The sequence below is a fragment of the Brienomyrus brachyistius genome, chromosome 5, assembly GCF_023856365.1.
Source record: "Brienomyrus brachyistius isolate T26 chromosome 5, BBRACH_0.4, whole genome shotgun sequence".
NCBI lineage: Eukaryota > Metazoa > Chordata > Actinopteri > Osteoglossiformes > Mormyridae > Brienomyrus > Brienomyrus brachyistius.
The window spans coordinates 5,094,566-5,109,763 of NC_064537.1; the positions used below are offsets into that span (position 1 = coordinate 5,094,566).

The 15,198-nt window shown below is 48.3% G+C and overlaps 1 protein-coding gene across 1 annotated transcript; it reads left to right on the forward strand.

The window, feature by feature from the left end:
- The first annotated feature begins 1,834 nt into the window (after positions 1–1,834).
- LOC125742718 (transcription factor AP-4-like) lies at positions 1,835–13,494 on the forward strand. The gene is made up of 7 exons (XM_049014974.1): positions 1,835–2,323; positions 5,867–6,032; positions 6,843–6,941; positions 7,256–7,426; positions 10,380–10,535; positions 10,642–10,797; positions 10,903–13,494. Exons 1-7 carry the CDS (start codon positions 2,238–2,240, stop codon positions 11,056–11,058), a joined length of 990 nt encoding a protein of 329 aa, XP_048870931.1. The 5' UTR covers positions 1,835–2,237; the 3' UTR covers positions 11,059–13,494.
- Positions 13,495–15,198: the final 1,704 nt, after the last annotated feature.

The window sequence follows — 15,198 nt, forward strand, 5'->3', positions numbered from 1 at the left end:
TTTCCAGGCCCACTTGCTCTCCAGATTGGATGCCCGAAGCGTCCAATGCCTAAAAATGACCACCTACGGGCTTTTGAGAATTACATTAACAAATTATTATCTATTCCGTTAAACTACATGGAGGTTGTACTCTGGTTGTACTGAACTGTGCTGCTAGTAGAAAGGCTGTCTTTGGAGTCACCGGTGATGAATCAGGAGTGTCCAGTAGAGGGTGGTAAAGCAGCAGCACATGTATATTAAATTACGTGTCAAAGCCTACGAGTTGAATCTCTCTAGATAGACAGGTATTCAGAATTTTCAGGATATATATATATATATATATATATATATATATATATATATGAGCATCGGTACAGACCTATATGATCATAATATAACGTAAAATCACCACATTTCTCAGATATCCTTCCATATGAATATGCCACATATCAGTTCTGACACGATTTGTACGTCCGTCTGAAGACCCTTTTTTATTGAACATGTACAGAGACTCGTGTGTATATATATATATATATATATGTGTGTGTGTGTGTGTGTGTGTGTACCGATGCTCATTTGGTCATCTATTGTCATTTGATTTTAAATGTAAAAATCAAGTCAATCTGAACTTTAATGTCATCTCACCACATACCAGAGAGAAGAAATGGCGAAGCTGAGGGGCCACAGTGTGCACAGACATGCAAATAAGACAAGACATTGTGCACGGACAGGGCAGTGCGATATACAGGAAGTAGGAGATATGCCAGAACAAGTAACTACGACAGAAATACACATACACACATTAAATGCAGTTTGATTGACCTAGCAATCAGTTTAAAGTTCAGCTTAAGCCTTTGCTTGGGAGGGGGGGTTTCCGAGTGCCTGAATGACGTGTTCACGCCAACATGTTCATTTAACATGGCAGCATGCCCTATTAATATATGTTACATGTGCAGTACTTAATTATGGGTAATAGTTTAGGCCCGAATATGCCGAAGGCTTTCAAGAGCAACATCGATTAAACCGTAAAACGATTTATTCTCCTTTTAAAATGTGAACAAAAGTATCTGGTGAAATAAATTATCATGTTACCAAACACATGCGTAGAATTCAACCATATACTAAAGTTACTTAACTATTTAACAGATACTTAAACACAAGTAAAATTAATCCTACATTAAATACATCTTCTGTTTTAAGCGCAAAGCATGCTTATTTTACTGGTATTAATTCCAGATGTTAAAACTGCGTGTGCAATGTAACGAAAAAGAACGTGTTAATTTTGTCAATTCCAATCTAAAGTGACACCTTTTGAATACACACAACACACACATACATACAATATTCATGCTGTATGTATTCACGGTATGAATATTACGTGTGTGTGTGTTTGTGTGTGGTGGGGTACTATAACCCTTCTTTAAATGTTTCCGGTTGTGTTACTGGCGCTCCCATTTTGTGGGAATACTTTATGCCCTGTAGTACGGCATAAGAACTGGGGGGAGGGGGGAGGGTAGGTAACACCCCTCCTACTCCAACACGCCCACAAAATGGGAGCGACGTCGGGCTGAGCCGAACCCCGACGAACCGGTCAGCTGACCCACTTCGCCGGAGCCCCAGCGTAAGAGGACAGTAACCGTGTGCGGGGGGGTTTGCACTCACACGCAGCCTCCCATCGGGTTATAAACCGCGGGGTATCGATTCACATGCACTTCGTCCACAGAAAACAGACGCTTTAATAATTGCCATTGGCGCCGACTGCTTAAAATACTTACTTATACGTTAAAAGAAACAGCGGTGGCAAATCCCCCCCCTTCTGCTGTTTGGAGTATCACCGTATAAAGACCCCCCAGGACGTATGTTTAAATGACCCTTTGTTTACATGTAAACCCCTATATTCCGAGGAAGGAGGCTGTCGTGTGATTTCAACCAGCTGTTTCCCGCCGTGAAAGACATCCGATCAGCTGCAAATGCGCGCACACACACATACACACACACAGACAGGCGTACATGCAGATTGGGAGCGGGGGGAGGACGACACACACGGAGAGAGGGAACCCCCATCAGCTGGAAGCACGGCATTATTGCAGCTCTGAGCTCACAGCCCAATTGCATGTGATACGTGAAGGAAAACTACGAATATTTTTTATTTGTTTTGGGGGGGAGGAAATAAAACAAACACGGGGCGAATATAATTTTGCACGCGGAGAGGAGGAAGAGGTAAAAAGGACGAAGTACCCGAAACTGGACAGAAAAGCATGGAGTATTTCATGGTACCAGGTCAGAAGGTGTCCTTACAGCATTTCAGGAAAACGGAAAAAGAAGTCATTGGCGGTCTGTGCAGGTGTGTGTGCGCCGATCTGTCCCCTTTCTGCGTCCCATGGGCTGTTTCTGGAAGGTCGACGCGCATTTCGTGCATTTGATGGCTGAGGGAACCTGCGAGGCAGCGTGCCTGTTAAGATTCGTGTTGATGTACTTTACGGTCGATACACGAGGAAGTGGTACCTGCTCGGTGCCGATTGCTTAATGTTGTTATTTATACCTCGGTCTGAGGCTCTCTAACAGCGACCCGTCTTTCAGCCCGTCTTTTTGGGCGAATTCTGCGCGAAATCAGCTCATTTTGTTTGTGGCAAACATTAACCACGTGGTTTTTATAAGTACCACGCTGCCGCCGCCTCGGGGGCTGTTCGGTAAAAATCCGCCCTGAATATCAGCTGCTAGCTGCACGGTTCGTGAGCCCCTTCGCTGCTTTAAATGCTGACAAGTGGCGGCTGGGTGTAGACGGTGCCTTTGCGGAGCTGCATCGGCAGCCGACGCGGATTTTCGGGACGGGCTGGAGGCATCGGGGAGGAGGAGGAGGAGGAGGAGGAGGGGGGTAAAAGCGGCCATGCTTGCGCCGTGGGCGCCCGAAGTCTGGGACATCTGGCGTCTCGCGCCGCTTTTTTCCTGCGACGCACCGTCACCGTCGTTTAAACCTTAAGAACGCGGCGCATTCTGCCTAAATTACCCCTATGATAAATAAGAAATGTAGAAGTGCAGCCCATTTAGATCCGTCTCCCCCGCCGGTCTGCCATGCCGCCTTGCGCCGGCAGCGGAGGAAGCGGGGTCGCATTGTTCTACAGAGCTGGGCGACGGAGCCCCCGGATCCAGCCGCTTTACAACCTCCGGCGGCCACCTTAAATCCCTAACACGGGGGCTACTGGGGCGAATGTGTACGGATATGCGGCGTATAAAGGTGGCAGAGGCTTCTTAGAGGGGTGCCTTTTAAACAAAGGGGGTGTGTGTGTGTGTGTGTTTTAACCAGGCCCATCGGTGTCCCTGAACCAGCGGAGGCCAGTCTGCGGCCAGGATGGGAAATGTAGTCCGTGCGTGAGGCGCCCGGGGCGGCAGCTGCGGACTGGGGACCCCGGGCTCGGGGACGATCCCGCATTATTAAAGTTAAAATTAAGATGAACTGTAATACATGCAGTTTACACGCGGCGAGTGCCCTGCAGTACTTACCACACAACTGCTAACTTCCTGAAATAAAATCTAAGAACGAGGACACGTTTTGATGACTTTCCTTTCATTTACCTCTTATTCTGCAAACGCTCCTATAGGACTCCACCCGTATTGAATTTATGAGCGAGTTCCATTGACTCCAGCTGTGATTAACTCTGCTCTGATTATTGACTTATCGGCATCCTCCATAACCTTAAGATACATTTTCAGTGCTACTGTGCATTTGCCCGTTTTAAAGGGCATTTTCGGTATGAGGTTCAGCCGAACAATTTGAGATGGCAGGCCACCACAAAATATGCCAAGTAAAGTTTTTAAAACAAGTTTTCATCGCTGTCTAAGGGGACTTTGATCCATCAGCTTGTCATTTGTCTCTTGACCAGAAAGTTTGGAACAAACGGCAGAAGCTGTAATATGTTATATAGTTGCTACTTAGCAGAATCACATATCCACCATACACTGTTAAAACTTGTTTTCTCGCCTGGCTGTATGCCCGAAACCTTTTACCTTCGCGTTGTCATCCTGGTGTTCGTGTGGCAGGAATGTCTTTAGTGTGGTGTAGAGTTTGGTGTACAATGACGGATACGCGGCTGTTTTTCCACGCTCTTGACTTGACCTGACTCCCTGTGAGTTTGCGGTCATGTCGCAGACTGTCACCCACGTGAGATGTTTCCTGAAGACAGACGCTGCTTCCTGCAGGTGTCAAACTAAAATGAGCTCTCTGCATGAGGAAAGATTTCATTTAAAATGTCTAAAATCTGAACCGAAATGATTCCCTCCTCTTTTATAGCTTTGTCTAAAAGTCTGACGTGATTAAATGTTTGGAAGAACTCTTTGTGGTTCAGGACTCACTGTTGGCCGGTCTGGTAAACAATATTGTCAGTTAATTTAACTGGCCATTGTATTGGAACAGTTCAGGTTAAGTAACTTTCTCGGTGGTACGGTAACTAACAACAGAGGATGAATCTGAAGCGGCAGCCTAGCGAGTGGTTGTAATGAAAATATCAGCTTGGGTGGAATTCCCCTGCTTGTGTGACTTCTGGAAGAGGCCATGTTAATAGATTGTGGCGCGTAGATCGAGAGGGGAGTCATTGACAGGCCAGTTTTCTGTCACTGATAGAAGCACCGAGGTGTGTGTGTGTGTGTGTGTGTGTGTGTGTGTGTGTGTGTGTGTGTGTGTGTGTGTGTGTGTGTGTGTGTGTGTGTGTCTGTCTGTCTTAGAGAGTCTCCACGTTCCTCTCGCCATCCAGGATGTCAGCTTAAGACGTTTTACCGCCCATGTAACAGGCCCATGGCTATGGGGGGGGGGGACCCCCCAGCACCCTCAGGAGCTCTCAAACTGGATGTTCCTGTGCTGTCCGTTTCTGCCGTTTGTTCTCTGCCGAATGGCCTTTCGTCTTCTTCATGGCTCCCATCTAGTCAGTTTCAAATCATCTGTCATTTTTGTTTACTCTTCTCCTCACAGTTTGTCATTCAAAGAGACCGACTTTTGTTTTTGTGCCTAAATACTTTCGGTTTTTGAGTGTGCAGGCGCTCTTTCTTGACGGATAATGTTCAGTGTTCTAGTACTGTCATCCCTGGGCAGGGTAACTCACTGGGTAAGCATCTGGACTTGTGACCAAGGGGGGGGGGGGGGGCATTGAGTTGGATGGCGGGGGGGGGGGGGGCAGCGTACGCAGTTGATGGAGCGGTTTCCAAAGTTTGTGCTGTGAACAACATCTCCGGGGCTGGTTGTTCCGGTTTAAAATGGAGAACAGGTCTGGCCTGATTCTGGCCGTTATTGTGTGCTGTGCTGCAGATCTCCCCATGGTATGTTCACAGTTCAGCGATTCTTCTAGTCTTCAGGAAGTCTTCCCTGGCTACTACGTTTTATTTAGTGTTTTTGTGCTTTTAGCATAAATCACATGTGCAGCCAGTTCATGTGATTGTTAGCCTGATTGAAGGATGGTTACTGTAATTGTTAATTATAATACTCTATATACTCATAAATACGTGTATAATTGCCAGTAGATCATCCAGTGGTTACTCCTTAAAGTGAATGTAGTTTAAGCAGCATAATAGGTTACAAGGATTTGTGCCAGTCCACAGAAGGTTGTGGGTTCCTATCCTGTGGCTAGCAGAGTAATGATCTATAGCATTTTCCAGTACTCTCTGGACCAGGGGTAGACAGGCCTGATCCTAGAGTGCCGGTATCCAGCAGGTTTTCCATCCTACCTGGTCTCTGATGAACCACAGCTGATCTCACAGATAGTAACTGAGTATCAGGCAGGATAGAAACCCTGCTGGGTACCGACACTGCAGGGTCAGGGTTGCCTGCCCTGGCTCTAGGTTATGTGCGATGATAAATATGGATCCATGGTAGTAACAGTGTGCCCCGTGACCCCCTCAGCCTGGCCAACATCCCCCTGACCCCTGAGACGGCACGGGACCAGGAGCGTCGTATCCGGCGGGAGATCGCCAACAGCAACGAGCGGCGGCGCATGCAGAGCATCAACGCAGGCTTCCAGTCGCTGAAGACGCTCATCCCACACAGCGACGGGGAGAAGCTCAGCAAGGTGAGCGAGACGGCAGGCGTCTCCGGAAAGACAGAGGCACGGTGACGTCCTACCGCTATGTTCAGGTCGGGGACTTCGAGAACCTGCCAGCCAGATTTTGGGCGTGACCAATGAGGAGAGGGTCCTGCAGGTTATCTGATCAGAGCAGTGAGGCGACGTCTTATTCCGTCCAGTTTTATGATGCACAGCTCAAATTAAATATCACAAACTTTTCTCTACCAAACTGAGTGGCAAAAGGGGCGGGCATTTCTGTATAAACAAGTACGGGGTTATCCCTGACTGACAGCATCCTCGGCCAATAACATGTAGAATAATTACGAATCAGCACGGAGATTGGGTGGTAATCCTAACACGATGACCGTAACCCCTACCCAGCCCTAACCGTAACCATAAGTAACCAAACGAAATAGAAAAGTCTTTTGGCATTTTTAGTTTTTGATAATTAGGCTAAAATTTGTTAACGCTGCGAAATAGCAGGCAGTTCGTCAGATAACCACAGAAACGAATAAATATCGGAATGACGGGTTTCAGCGTCAACTCTGGTGCCCTGTGATGACCAGGAAGCCCGGCATACTTTTACCTTCAGGGTTTTGTGAATTTCATCATGTTCTTCGTTGCTGATCGTCTTGATCAGTGTCCTTGATGTCTTTGATTTAATGGCTTTCGGTTATTGGACCTTTCCACAAACATTCTGAGTTCCTAGGCAGTGAATTTGTCCGCTGGTTGATGCCTTGGTGGAGAGAGTCTCTCTCTTTGTCCTGTTGCCGTGGAGGTCTCTCCAAATTGGCTCAATAAGATTGTCCCTCACAGGCTGCCATCCTGCAGCAGACAGCAGAGTACATTTTCTGTCTGGAGCAGGAGAAAACCCGGCTACTACAGCAGAACAATCAGCTCAAGCGCTTCATCCAGGTGAGAGACTTTCTCTGGTTTGGCCTGTCATCCTTCCATTTTTAAATTTATTATTTGGACAAATATGGAGTGTTGGCGTAAACGTTATCATGTCTTTGTTAGCAAAAGGTAATCGAGGAAAAAACCATAGAAGGTAATAGTTTTTAACTTGATAACCAGCATATGTATTTTTTGCCTTTGTTGACGGTTTTGTTGATCTGGATATGGTGCATACATTGGTCACGCTTTGACAGAATGAAGTTTTATTTCTGTGGCTTTGACACGCAAGTATCGGTTGTACCGGCGCCTGGCGTAATCGGGGCTTACGGTCGCAGGATTTCAGCGGCTCGTCGCCGAAGCGGAGACGCGCCGAGGAGAAGGATGAAGGGATTGGGTCTCCGGATATCCTGGAGGAGGAGAAGGTGGAGGACCTGCGTCGGGAGATGATCGAGCTCCGGCAGCAGCTGGATAAAGAGCGCTCGGTGCGCATGATGCTCGAGGAGCAGGTGGGGCGCCCCCTTACTGGCCGGAGGCTGAAATGTTTGCTGACTTGAGTTTTAATGTTGAAATCCATGTCGGTTAGAAGAAAGACATTGAATCAGGTGCGACGCATTTGTTGAGTGTGGCGTCTGTAGTTTGGTTCAGCATGCAAGACAACTGGCTGGTCAGTGGCAGAGGAAAGCAGGATGCGCCGTCTTTCGCCCTTTTCTGAGGCGTATGAGTACTGGCTTGAGTTTTCTATGTTTTCCCCATGGTTTCAGAGCTCTGTTTTTGCATGGGCTGCATTTTCCTGGTATTTAGACCATCATAACCGCTCATAGAGAAAGATAGATGCCAAAGTCATTTGGAGGGATTATGTTCAGCTCACGGTGAAGCGTCTCTGCTGTACTGGCTTTGGAATCGGCAAGAATGAAGCTGCGGCAACCACACGATTGGTCACGTGGTTTGATAAGCGCGGGTACACGTTTGGATCCCCGATTCGCGACGGCTGAGCGCGGCAGGAGGTCCTCCAGCGGTAATTGGAGCACTTTCCACCACCATCAACAGAACGTCAAATTAAGGGATTTCTCATGCCGTAACACCACTGCCTCCTTTCCGGAGAGTTCCAGACACCGGGAGACAATGCTAAGGCACGATGCTGATGTCCTGAGTGCCCTTTGGCCCTGTATACAAACGCTGCAAGTATTTCCTTTTATTTTAAAGGCATTTGTTTAATTTGTATAATAACGAAATGGGTTATATCTTAAAAAAAAAAAAGACAATTGAAAATGGGCACTAAATATGGGACATATTGTTTAAAGGACATACTATTCGAAGCCTTTCGTAGCTGCAGCGTAACGTTCTTGCTGTTGCTAGCTTCTTTGTGCGGTTCCCTAGTCGACAGCTGGCCAAGGTAAATTGGGAGGAATTAATGTGAGAGAGAAGGAGAGAGACACCTGCACGTCTGGATACGTAGCCAAAAGTAGCAGGAGTGCAGCTTAATGTGCTTCAGAAAGTCGTCAGCGCAAAAGCTTGTCTGAATTCAATACCACACTGTAGGGCTCTAGGCCAGTGTACATCTATAGGAGCTAAGTGGGAAGGTAAAGGGGACAGGATAGCGGTTTACGTTAACTCCAAGCAGTGTAATCCTGATCGTATCATACTGGAAGGAAAAGTCTTCTGCCCTGACATTAAACACTGGCTCGGAGCCTGAGACAGGTCGCACGGGTGAGGTCATGCACATGCACACATGTCTGTCACATTTTTCCAAGCGCACTGCCCATTTATATTCACAATCATCACTGATGACGGCAAATAGATTTCCTCCGCAGGCTGGGAGCCGTTTATAGGCTGTATGTAAGGATATTCATCCCTGACTACATCAGCGGCTGCATGGATGTAATTATTCGCCTGGGGAACAATCTGCTGTGTCCCACATAACAAGACCTGGATCGCAAAGGGTGTCCGTGCACACTGTTCAGGAAGAAGACTGTGACTGTTCTAATGGTCGAATAGGGAGAAGGTCAGGTTCATACAGATGGATGCGAAGAGGAATATCGAGAGGCAAAGAGAAATTATAGGGACTCGACATGCTGGAGAACGACTGCAAGAAGGAAGTATGGAAAGGGATCAGTGGGGTTTACTGCAAAGCAAATTTAACCTAGCCGGAGTTACTTTATCAGAGCCAGGTTAACTGCAAACACTGTAAAATGGTACTACAACGGTGGTTATCTGCTCGGCAAGTTGACTCGAGGTTAACCTGTGCATGTTGAAATGAAGGGGGTGGTGTTAGCAAGATTTAAATGAAGAGCTGCCCTTTGATAGGTAAGCAACCCCCCCCCCCAGGGTGAGCATCAGTGACCAGTTGGACTTGCTTGCAGAGTAGGTCACTTTTCTAGAGCAGATCACTGCGTGTTTTGGGGCTTTTACGCCCGGTTCAGGGCACAAACCCAACACTCTACCTGCCACAGTATTGTACCTGAATCGATGCTGCGTTCCATTTGAACACAGAAATTCTGAGCTCCTAGTCAGAAATTTCAACTGGATAGTCCCCTGAACTTGGAATTCAGCCTCACGAGCCCAGAGGCATCTACAGAACCCTGAGCTCAGAACGCAGAAGATGGCTGCACCCTTTATCAACAGAAGTTAAAGCTGTAGTTTTAGACTGTTTAATAGCATTTACATTTTATTTGTAACTCATTAAATCTGTTATACACACAGTACTGTCCAACCGCTATCTGTGGACGTGTTGCCACGGTGTTTTTATGGGCAAAATACCGTGTAATGTGTTATCGACTGATATTGCTAACAATGGCTAACAATTTATCAGGCTAGAACCGGGAACGGTTTAAGAAAATGGGATTTCTCGCTTAGTCAGAACTTGTTTGATTTAAGGTAGTCTGGGTGTAGATGAGTGAAGATAAAGGCCATTTAAATTGGGCTACCATAAATCCGACAAGTTATCTGGCTAAGCAAGAAATCTTGCTTTTTTGAAACGGGTCCGTCATGTTGCTAAATTGCTTTCTGACTTGCTGTATTGGAGTGTGTTTAACTCGAGTGTGATGTCGTTCCCGGTTCCGAGTTCCGACCTCGGAGGTAAATGGAACGCGGCATAAATTACGCATCATTTGTGTTTATAAGCATGTTTCTGCCTCACTTTTATCGCCTGCACTGTACTGTGCATCCTGCCTGCACTGTACTGTGCATCCCGCCTGCACTGTACTGTGCATCCCGCCTGCACTGTACTGTGCATCCCGCCTGCACTGTACTGTGCATCCCTTTTTACTTCCTGCCTGCCTTCCTTCCTTGCTTGGGGACTATTCTTGGGTATCAGTAAGTCCTGCCTCTCCCATATTTCACTTTAGCAGTTCTGCCCCCCTGTTTGCAGCAGCTGCTCCAGTCCGATTTGGCTTCTCTGCCGAGGTGTTACCGGACTGTAGCTGCCGTGGTGTGACCGTATCTGCCGTCTTGTGACCCCAGATCCGCTCCCTGGACGCCCACCTGTACCCGGAGAAGCTGAAGGTGATCGCTCAGCAGGTGCAGGAGCAGCACGTGCAGACGCAGATGCTGCTTCGGCTACAGCAGCACCAACAGCAGGAGTCGCCCACGGGGGAGCCGTCTCCACACAGCCCTCAGGTGGGAACTGCTTGCGGCCTATAGGGGGCGCCAGAGCCACTAAGGTCATGCAAACATCTGTCATAATGATTGTAATGATTAGTATATTAATGTTGAACCTTGATAGGTGCTGGGCCCTCTCACCCCCCCGGCCCCCACCCACCACCCAACAGTGATTGTTCCCGCTCCGGTGCCCCACCACGTTACCGTGGTTACCATGACCCCCGCCTCCGTCATCAACACAGTGTCCACGTCACGGCAGAACCTGGACACTATTGTGCAGGTGGGGGGGCCGACCATTCCGGGCTGTCATTTAGAACCATCTCATTTAGAGTGATGCTCATCTCATTTTTTAATGACCCCCCCCCCCCTTCCCCTCCATCTGCAGGCCATCCAGCATATCGAAGGGACACAAGACAAGGCTGGCAGGGGGGATGAGGAGCACCGGCGCGCCATCATCATCACTGCAGGACGCGGCCCACCTGACACTGACAGCGAGGGTCCCGAGGACGAGGAAAGGGGGGGGGACAGTCCGCTGCCCTGAGCGTGAACCCATGACCCCCCCGTGCCCTCAGTGTGCACGGGGGCGGGGGGTCTAATACAATCAGCAGACCTTATCTCATCCCTACACCAGGCCCAACTCGGTCAAACACAATCCCATGATGCACTGCTGGAGACAGAGCCCCCACCCAATGACGGGCTGGTGTCACTGTCATGGACAACACTGCACCGGGGGCCCAGCTTGCCCCCATCCCTGAATCATCTCCATCTGCATCTCTCTTATCTTTTTTTTCCTCCTTCTTCTGGGGGGGGGGAGGCACAGCAGAATGCTTGTAAATTTTCTGCATACTGCGCCACGTGTGTCAGTACAAACCCATTCAAGCTCTCGATTCACACCCCCACGTGTCAGACCAAAAATGCCTGAATCGCTGTGATCAAAACGGAGAGTCTTTAGACTGCAAACAGAAGACTCGGGATCATCCTGGTGATGTCACAACCCAAGGAATGCCCCCCCACCCACACCCTCTGGAACACTTGGCATCTGTTTGTAGGGCTTTGCTTGGACCCTGGGATTGGTGCGGCGGCTGAGCTTCATGAGGTCCCAGTGGATAACCAGGGCGGCTGGCTTGTTTGTGGACAGTCGCTTGCTCTTGGTCTCCTGGCGAACCTCCACACAGCTAGATGTTAGGGTTAGGGTTAGGTTTAGGGTTAGAGTTAGCAAGGCAACTTGTCGCATTTAAGGTGGTCTGAGCGAAATGTAAGTGAACGAAAAAAAAGCGCATTCTGAGTGCGGCATCTTAAATCCAACAAGTTACATAGCTGACCAACAAATCTCGCAGTGTGACGGGGGGGGCTGTGGTGCACTTAACGTAATGTACTGTGTTTTTCCTTAAATTGTGCCCCTGACTACCTGCACATACATCCATGCATCTTAGCCTCCTCACTTTGTGTCACCGGTGACCAGTCGCTCCTGGACACTGCCTGGCTCGTCATCTCCCTGTATTTTTCTCCTGCAGAGGCCGCCTGGGGGTGTGGTCTGGCCCCTTGGCATGTTTATCTATGCATAGGTCCCCAGGAGCCGCCTGTCGGAAGCATAGACCCCAAATTGGTCGCTGCGGCGCCCCCCAGAGGTCAGTGAGTGACGCCTGTCATTTCGGCGGCCGCGTCGGCGTGTCACTGATCGCGGATTTCGGAAGAACGTGCCCGTGGTGCGACGTGCGGCCAGAATGCTGAACAGGCGCCATGTGACCCCCCCGCCCCCGTCTCCGCCTCATGGCTGCTCGGACGCCATTTGATGCCGACCGGTTTCAGTCGTATTCACTCGTTTGCTCTTTTTCAGGAAGTCGGACGTGAGTTTAAAGCGCCTGTGAAGTCACGGTGTCCCGTGGTGACTCCCGTAGAGACTCCCGTAGAGACTCCCGTGGTGACTCCCGTAGAGACTCCCGTGGTGACTCCCGTAGAGACTCCCGTGGTGACTCCCGTAGAGACTCCCGTGGTGTCTCCCGTAGAGACTCCCGCGGTGACCTTGCTGTGGGCCTGAGGTCTCTGTTCTCCTAAACATCCCCCCACGTGGCTTCACAGGGCCGCCAAATTTAAAATTAATTGTACATTTATTGGCCATTTTAAGTGGGAAGCCTCTCTCCAAACCCTCTCTCCAAACCCCCTCCCCTAAGCCCTGTCAGCCATTACATACTGTGCTGTACTTTTGTTTTCTCCTTGAGGTCATTGAGCTGCTCTCGTGACAAATACTAAAATCGATTTAAATTATGAATTTTTTTTTTCTCCATAATTTTTTGTTTGAGTTTTGCGCTTCTCTGTGATGTGAGCTCCGGTAGCCAGTAGGACGGGGGCTATTTTGACCGATTTTCCCCCTCCGCCGTCTACTGACTTTTGCCCAAATAGTTAATGGTCATGGGGGTTATGGGTAATAAATACAGTGGAAATTGGGCATCGTGAAAACAGAGAGCTGAAGCGCGGCTCTTTGGTCTGGTATTAACCCAAAAGCCACTTCCTTGGGGATGCGTTCTAAGATGGGGGGCAGCTTTTTAAAATTGTGCTTCTGGAAATGTGTGCAAATGACATCAGAGTTCTGTTGTGGGAAACGGTTGCCATGGGGAACATTGACACTGATGCACTTACTGTACTTTTTTTTTAACCTATACGGATCTCTGATGATGGTGATGATGATGGTGGTGATGAAGCTCTTTTTAAGCAAACGCGTTCCGCTCTGTCCGTCCATCTCCCACGCAGACCCTTCCCACTTTGTTCTCGGTCTGTCTCTCGGCCCTGACTCTGGCTCTTTCCTTCTTACATATTGCATTGGGTGACTTTGGTTTTATTTTGTATTTTTTTATTTGTTTTATTTTGACTTGTCGGTCCTTGTGGTCTTAAGAAGCTATTATATTTTGTTTAAAAAAATGGGAAAAAAAGAGGCTCATGCCTTTGATAAAGAGTAATAAAATTTGTACTTTGTTTTTTAGTAATTGCTTCCTGCCTGTGTTTTTGTGCGCGTGAAGAAAGTTCGCCGTTGAATGAAAAAACGATGACTGAAGCATTCTTTCAAGGAACTCCGTAAAACCTGGCAAACTCAAATTAATTGTACATTTATTTGCCTTTTTAAGTGGGAAGCCTCTTCCCTAAGCCAACATTTATAATAAGTGTTGCTAAAGGCATATGGAGTAATGCTGATTGATGTACCGGCACCTTTGTGTGTTTCAAAGCTCACTCTGCATACAGCTGACGTCTCATGTAACAGACATCGGTCCTAGTTACACCGCATCCAGTCAAGGTTCTTGGTGAATCTAGAACAGGGCTGCCCAGCTATGCTCCTGGAGATACACCACCCTACAGCGTTTAGGTACAGCTCTGACACACCTGAAACAGATAATCAGGGCCTTCAGTAACATATCAGTATTAAAGCCTTAGAGCTTAGCTTCAACGTAGCTGGCTAGTACTGCGATACAACTGAAGGGCCTGATTATCCGTACTAGGTGTGTTAAATTAGGGCTGTTCCTAAACTATGCAGGGTGGTGTGCATCCTGGAGCATAGCTGGGCAGCCCTGTTCTAGACCCTATACCAGGAAGCACAGTCCCAGACTGTGTTACTGCATACATCCTGGACACTATAGGTACCAGTTTGCCATCATGGTATTTTTTTGGACTGTGGGAGGACCTGGAAACACAGGGCTTCACATACAGGGTCCCACCCCAGGTAGTAAGACCGTAGCGTTACTCAACACAGCCACCAAAGTTGCTCATCCAGTGGAACGGATCTACTGAATGGGGAAATACCAGGCTTCTGAAGCACCTCAGGCAAGATGTTAGGCACAAATTAACAGGGAAGGACATTTGAACTTATTCTGAGCCTTGCATTCCAGACACGACAGAGATCCTCTAGCTAGGCGGCAGATTGGCCGTACATCAATGGAGGTCGACATCCCTGCTATCGTTTTTCCGGGTTTAAAGAGTTGGCGATCCTACGCTGCGATTTTTCCTTGGAAAAGGCGCCCTGGAGTGGAGACCAGCTATGTAAAGTTCACCCTCCACCCCAGCACAGGTGAAAGGTCATCTGGCGTGGTTAAATTTAAACTGCCAACTGGGCCGTGAAGGAAATCGGATATCCCTTGACGGTGAGCAGGCAGAAGGTTGTGGTGAGTGAGACAGACGCAAGTAATCTGAAGGAAATCGCTTGCCTGCTGTAGCATCCACCCAAAGTACTAATGATGTTTCTGACTACACAAGGATTAAACCTCATAACTCTTTTAGACAGCTAAAACATGGGCATCTTCCACACCAACCTGGTCGAATATGCTCCTCCATCTTCCCTCTAACTCTGGAGCTCCACCCAGCATAAACACTTACGTCTGTCTACTACATCCTGTAAGGCTGCGTACCAGCTGCTCGCCTGGCTACGATCCCGCATGCTAATGCTAAATGTTAACGGGAATCGCAGACAACACCTGACGACGTCCAATGACAAACACCCTAACGCAACACCTGCTTTCCTACTCGCACATTAATGCCTCGGCGACCCCCTATTGAGATTCTCCTAACTTCATCCTGCCCGAGTTTTGATGTATGACGCCACGTTCATTGTCCGTCACAAAGAACTGCCAGGTACATCTGCTTTCCATTCTCCCTGGGAGGAGGGGGCCATTTGTAATGGGACTTCCTCCAAACTCAC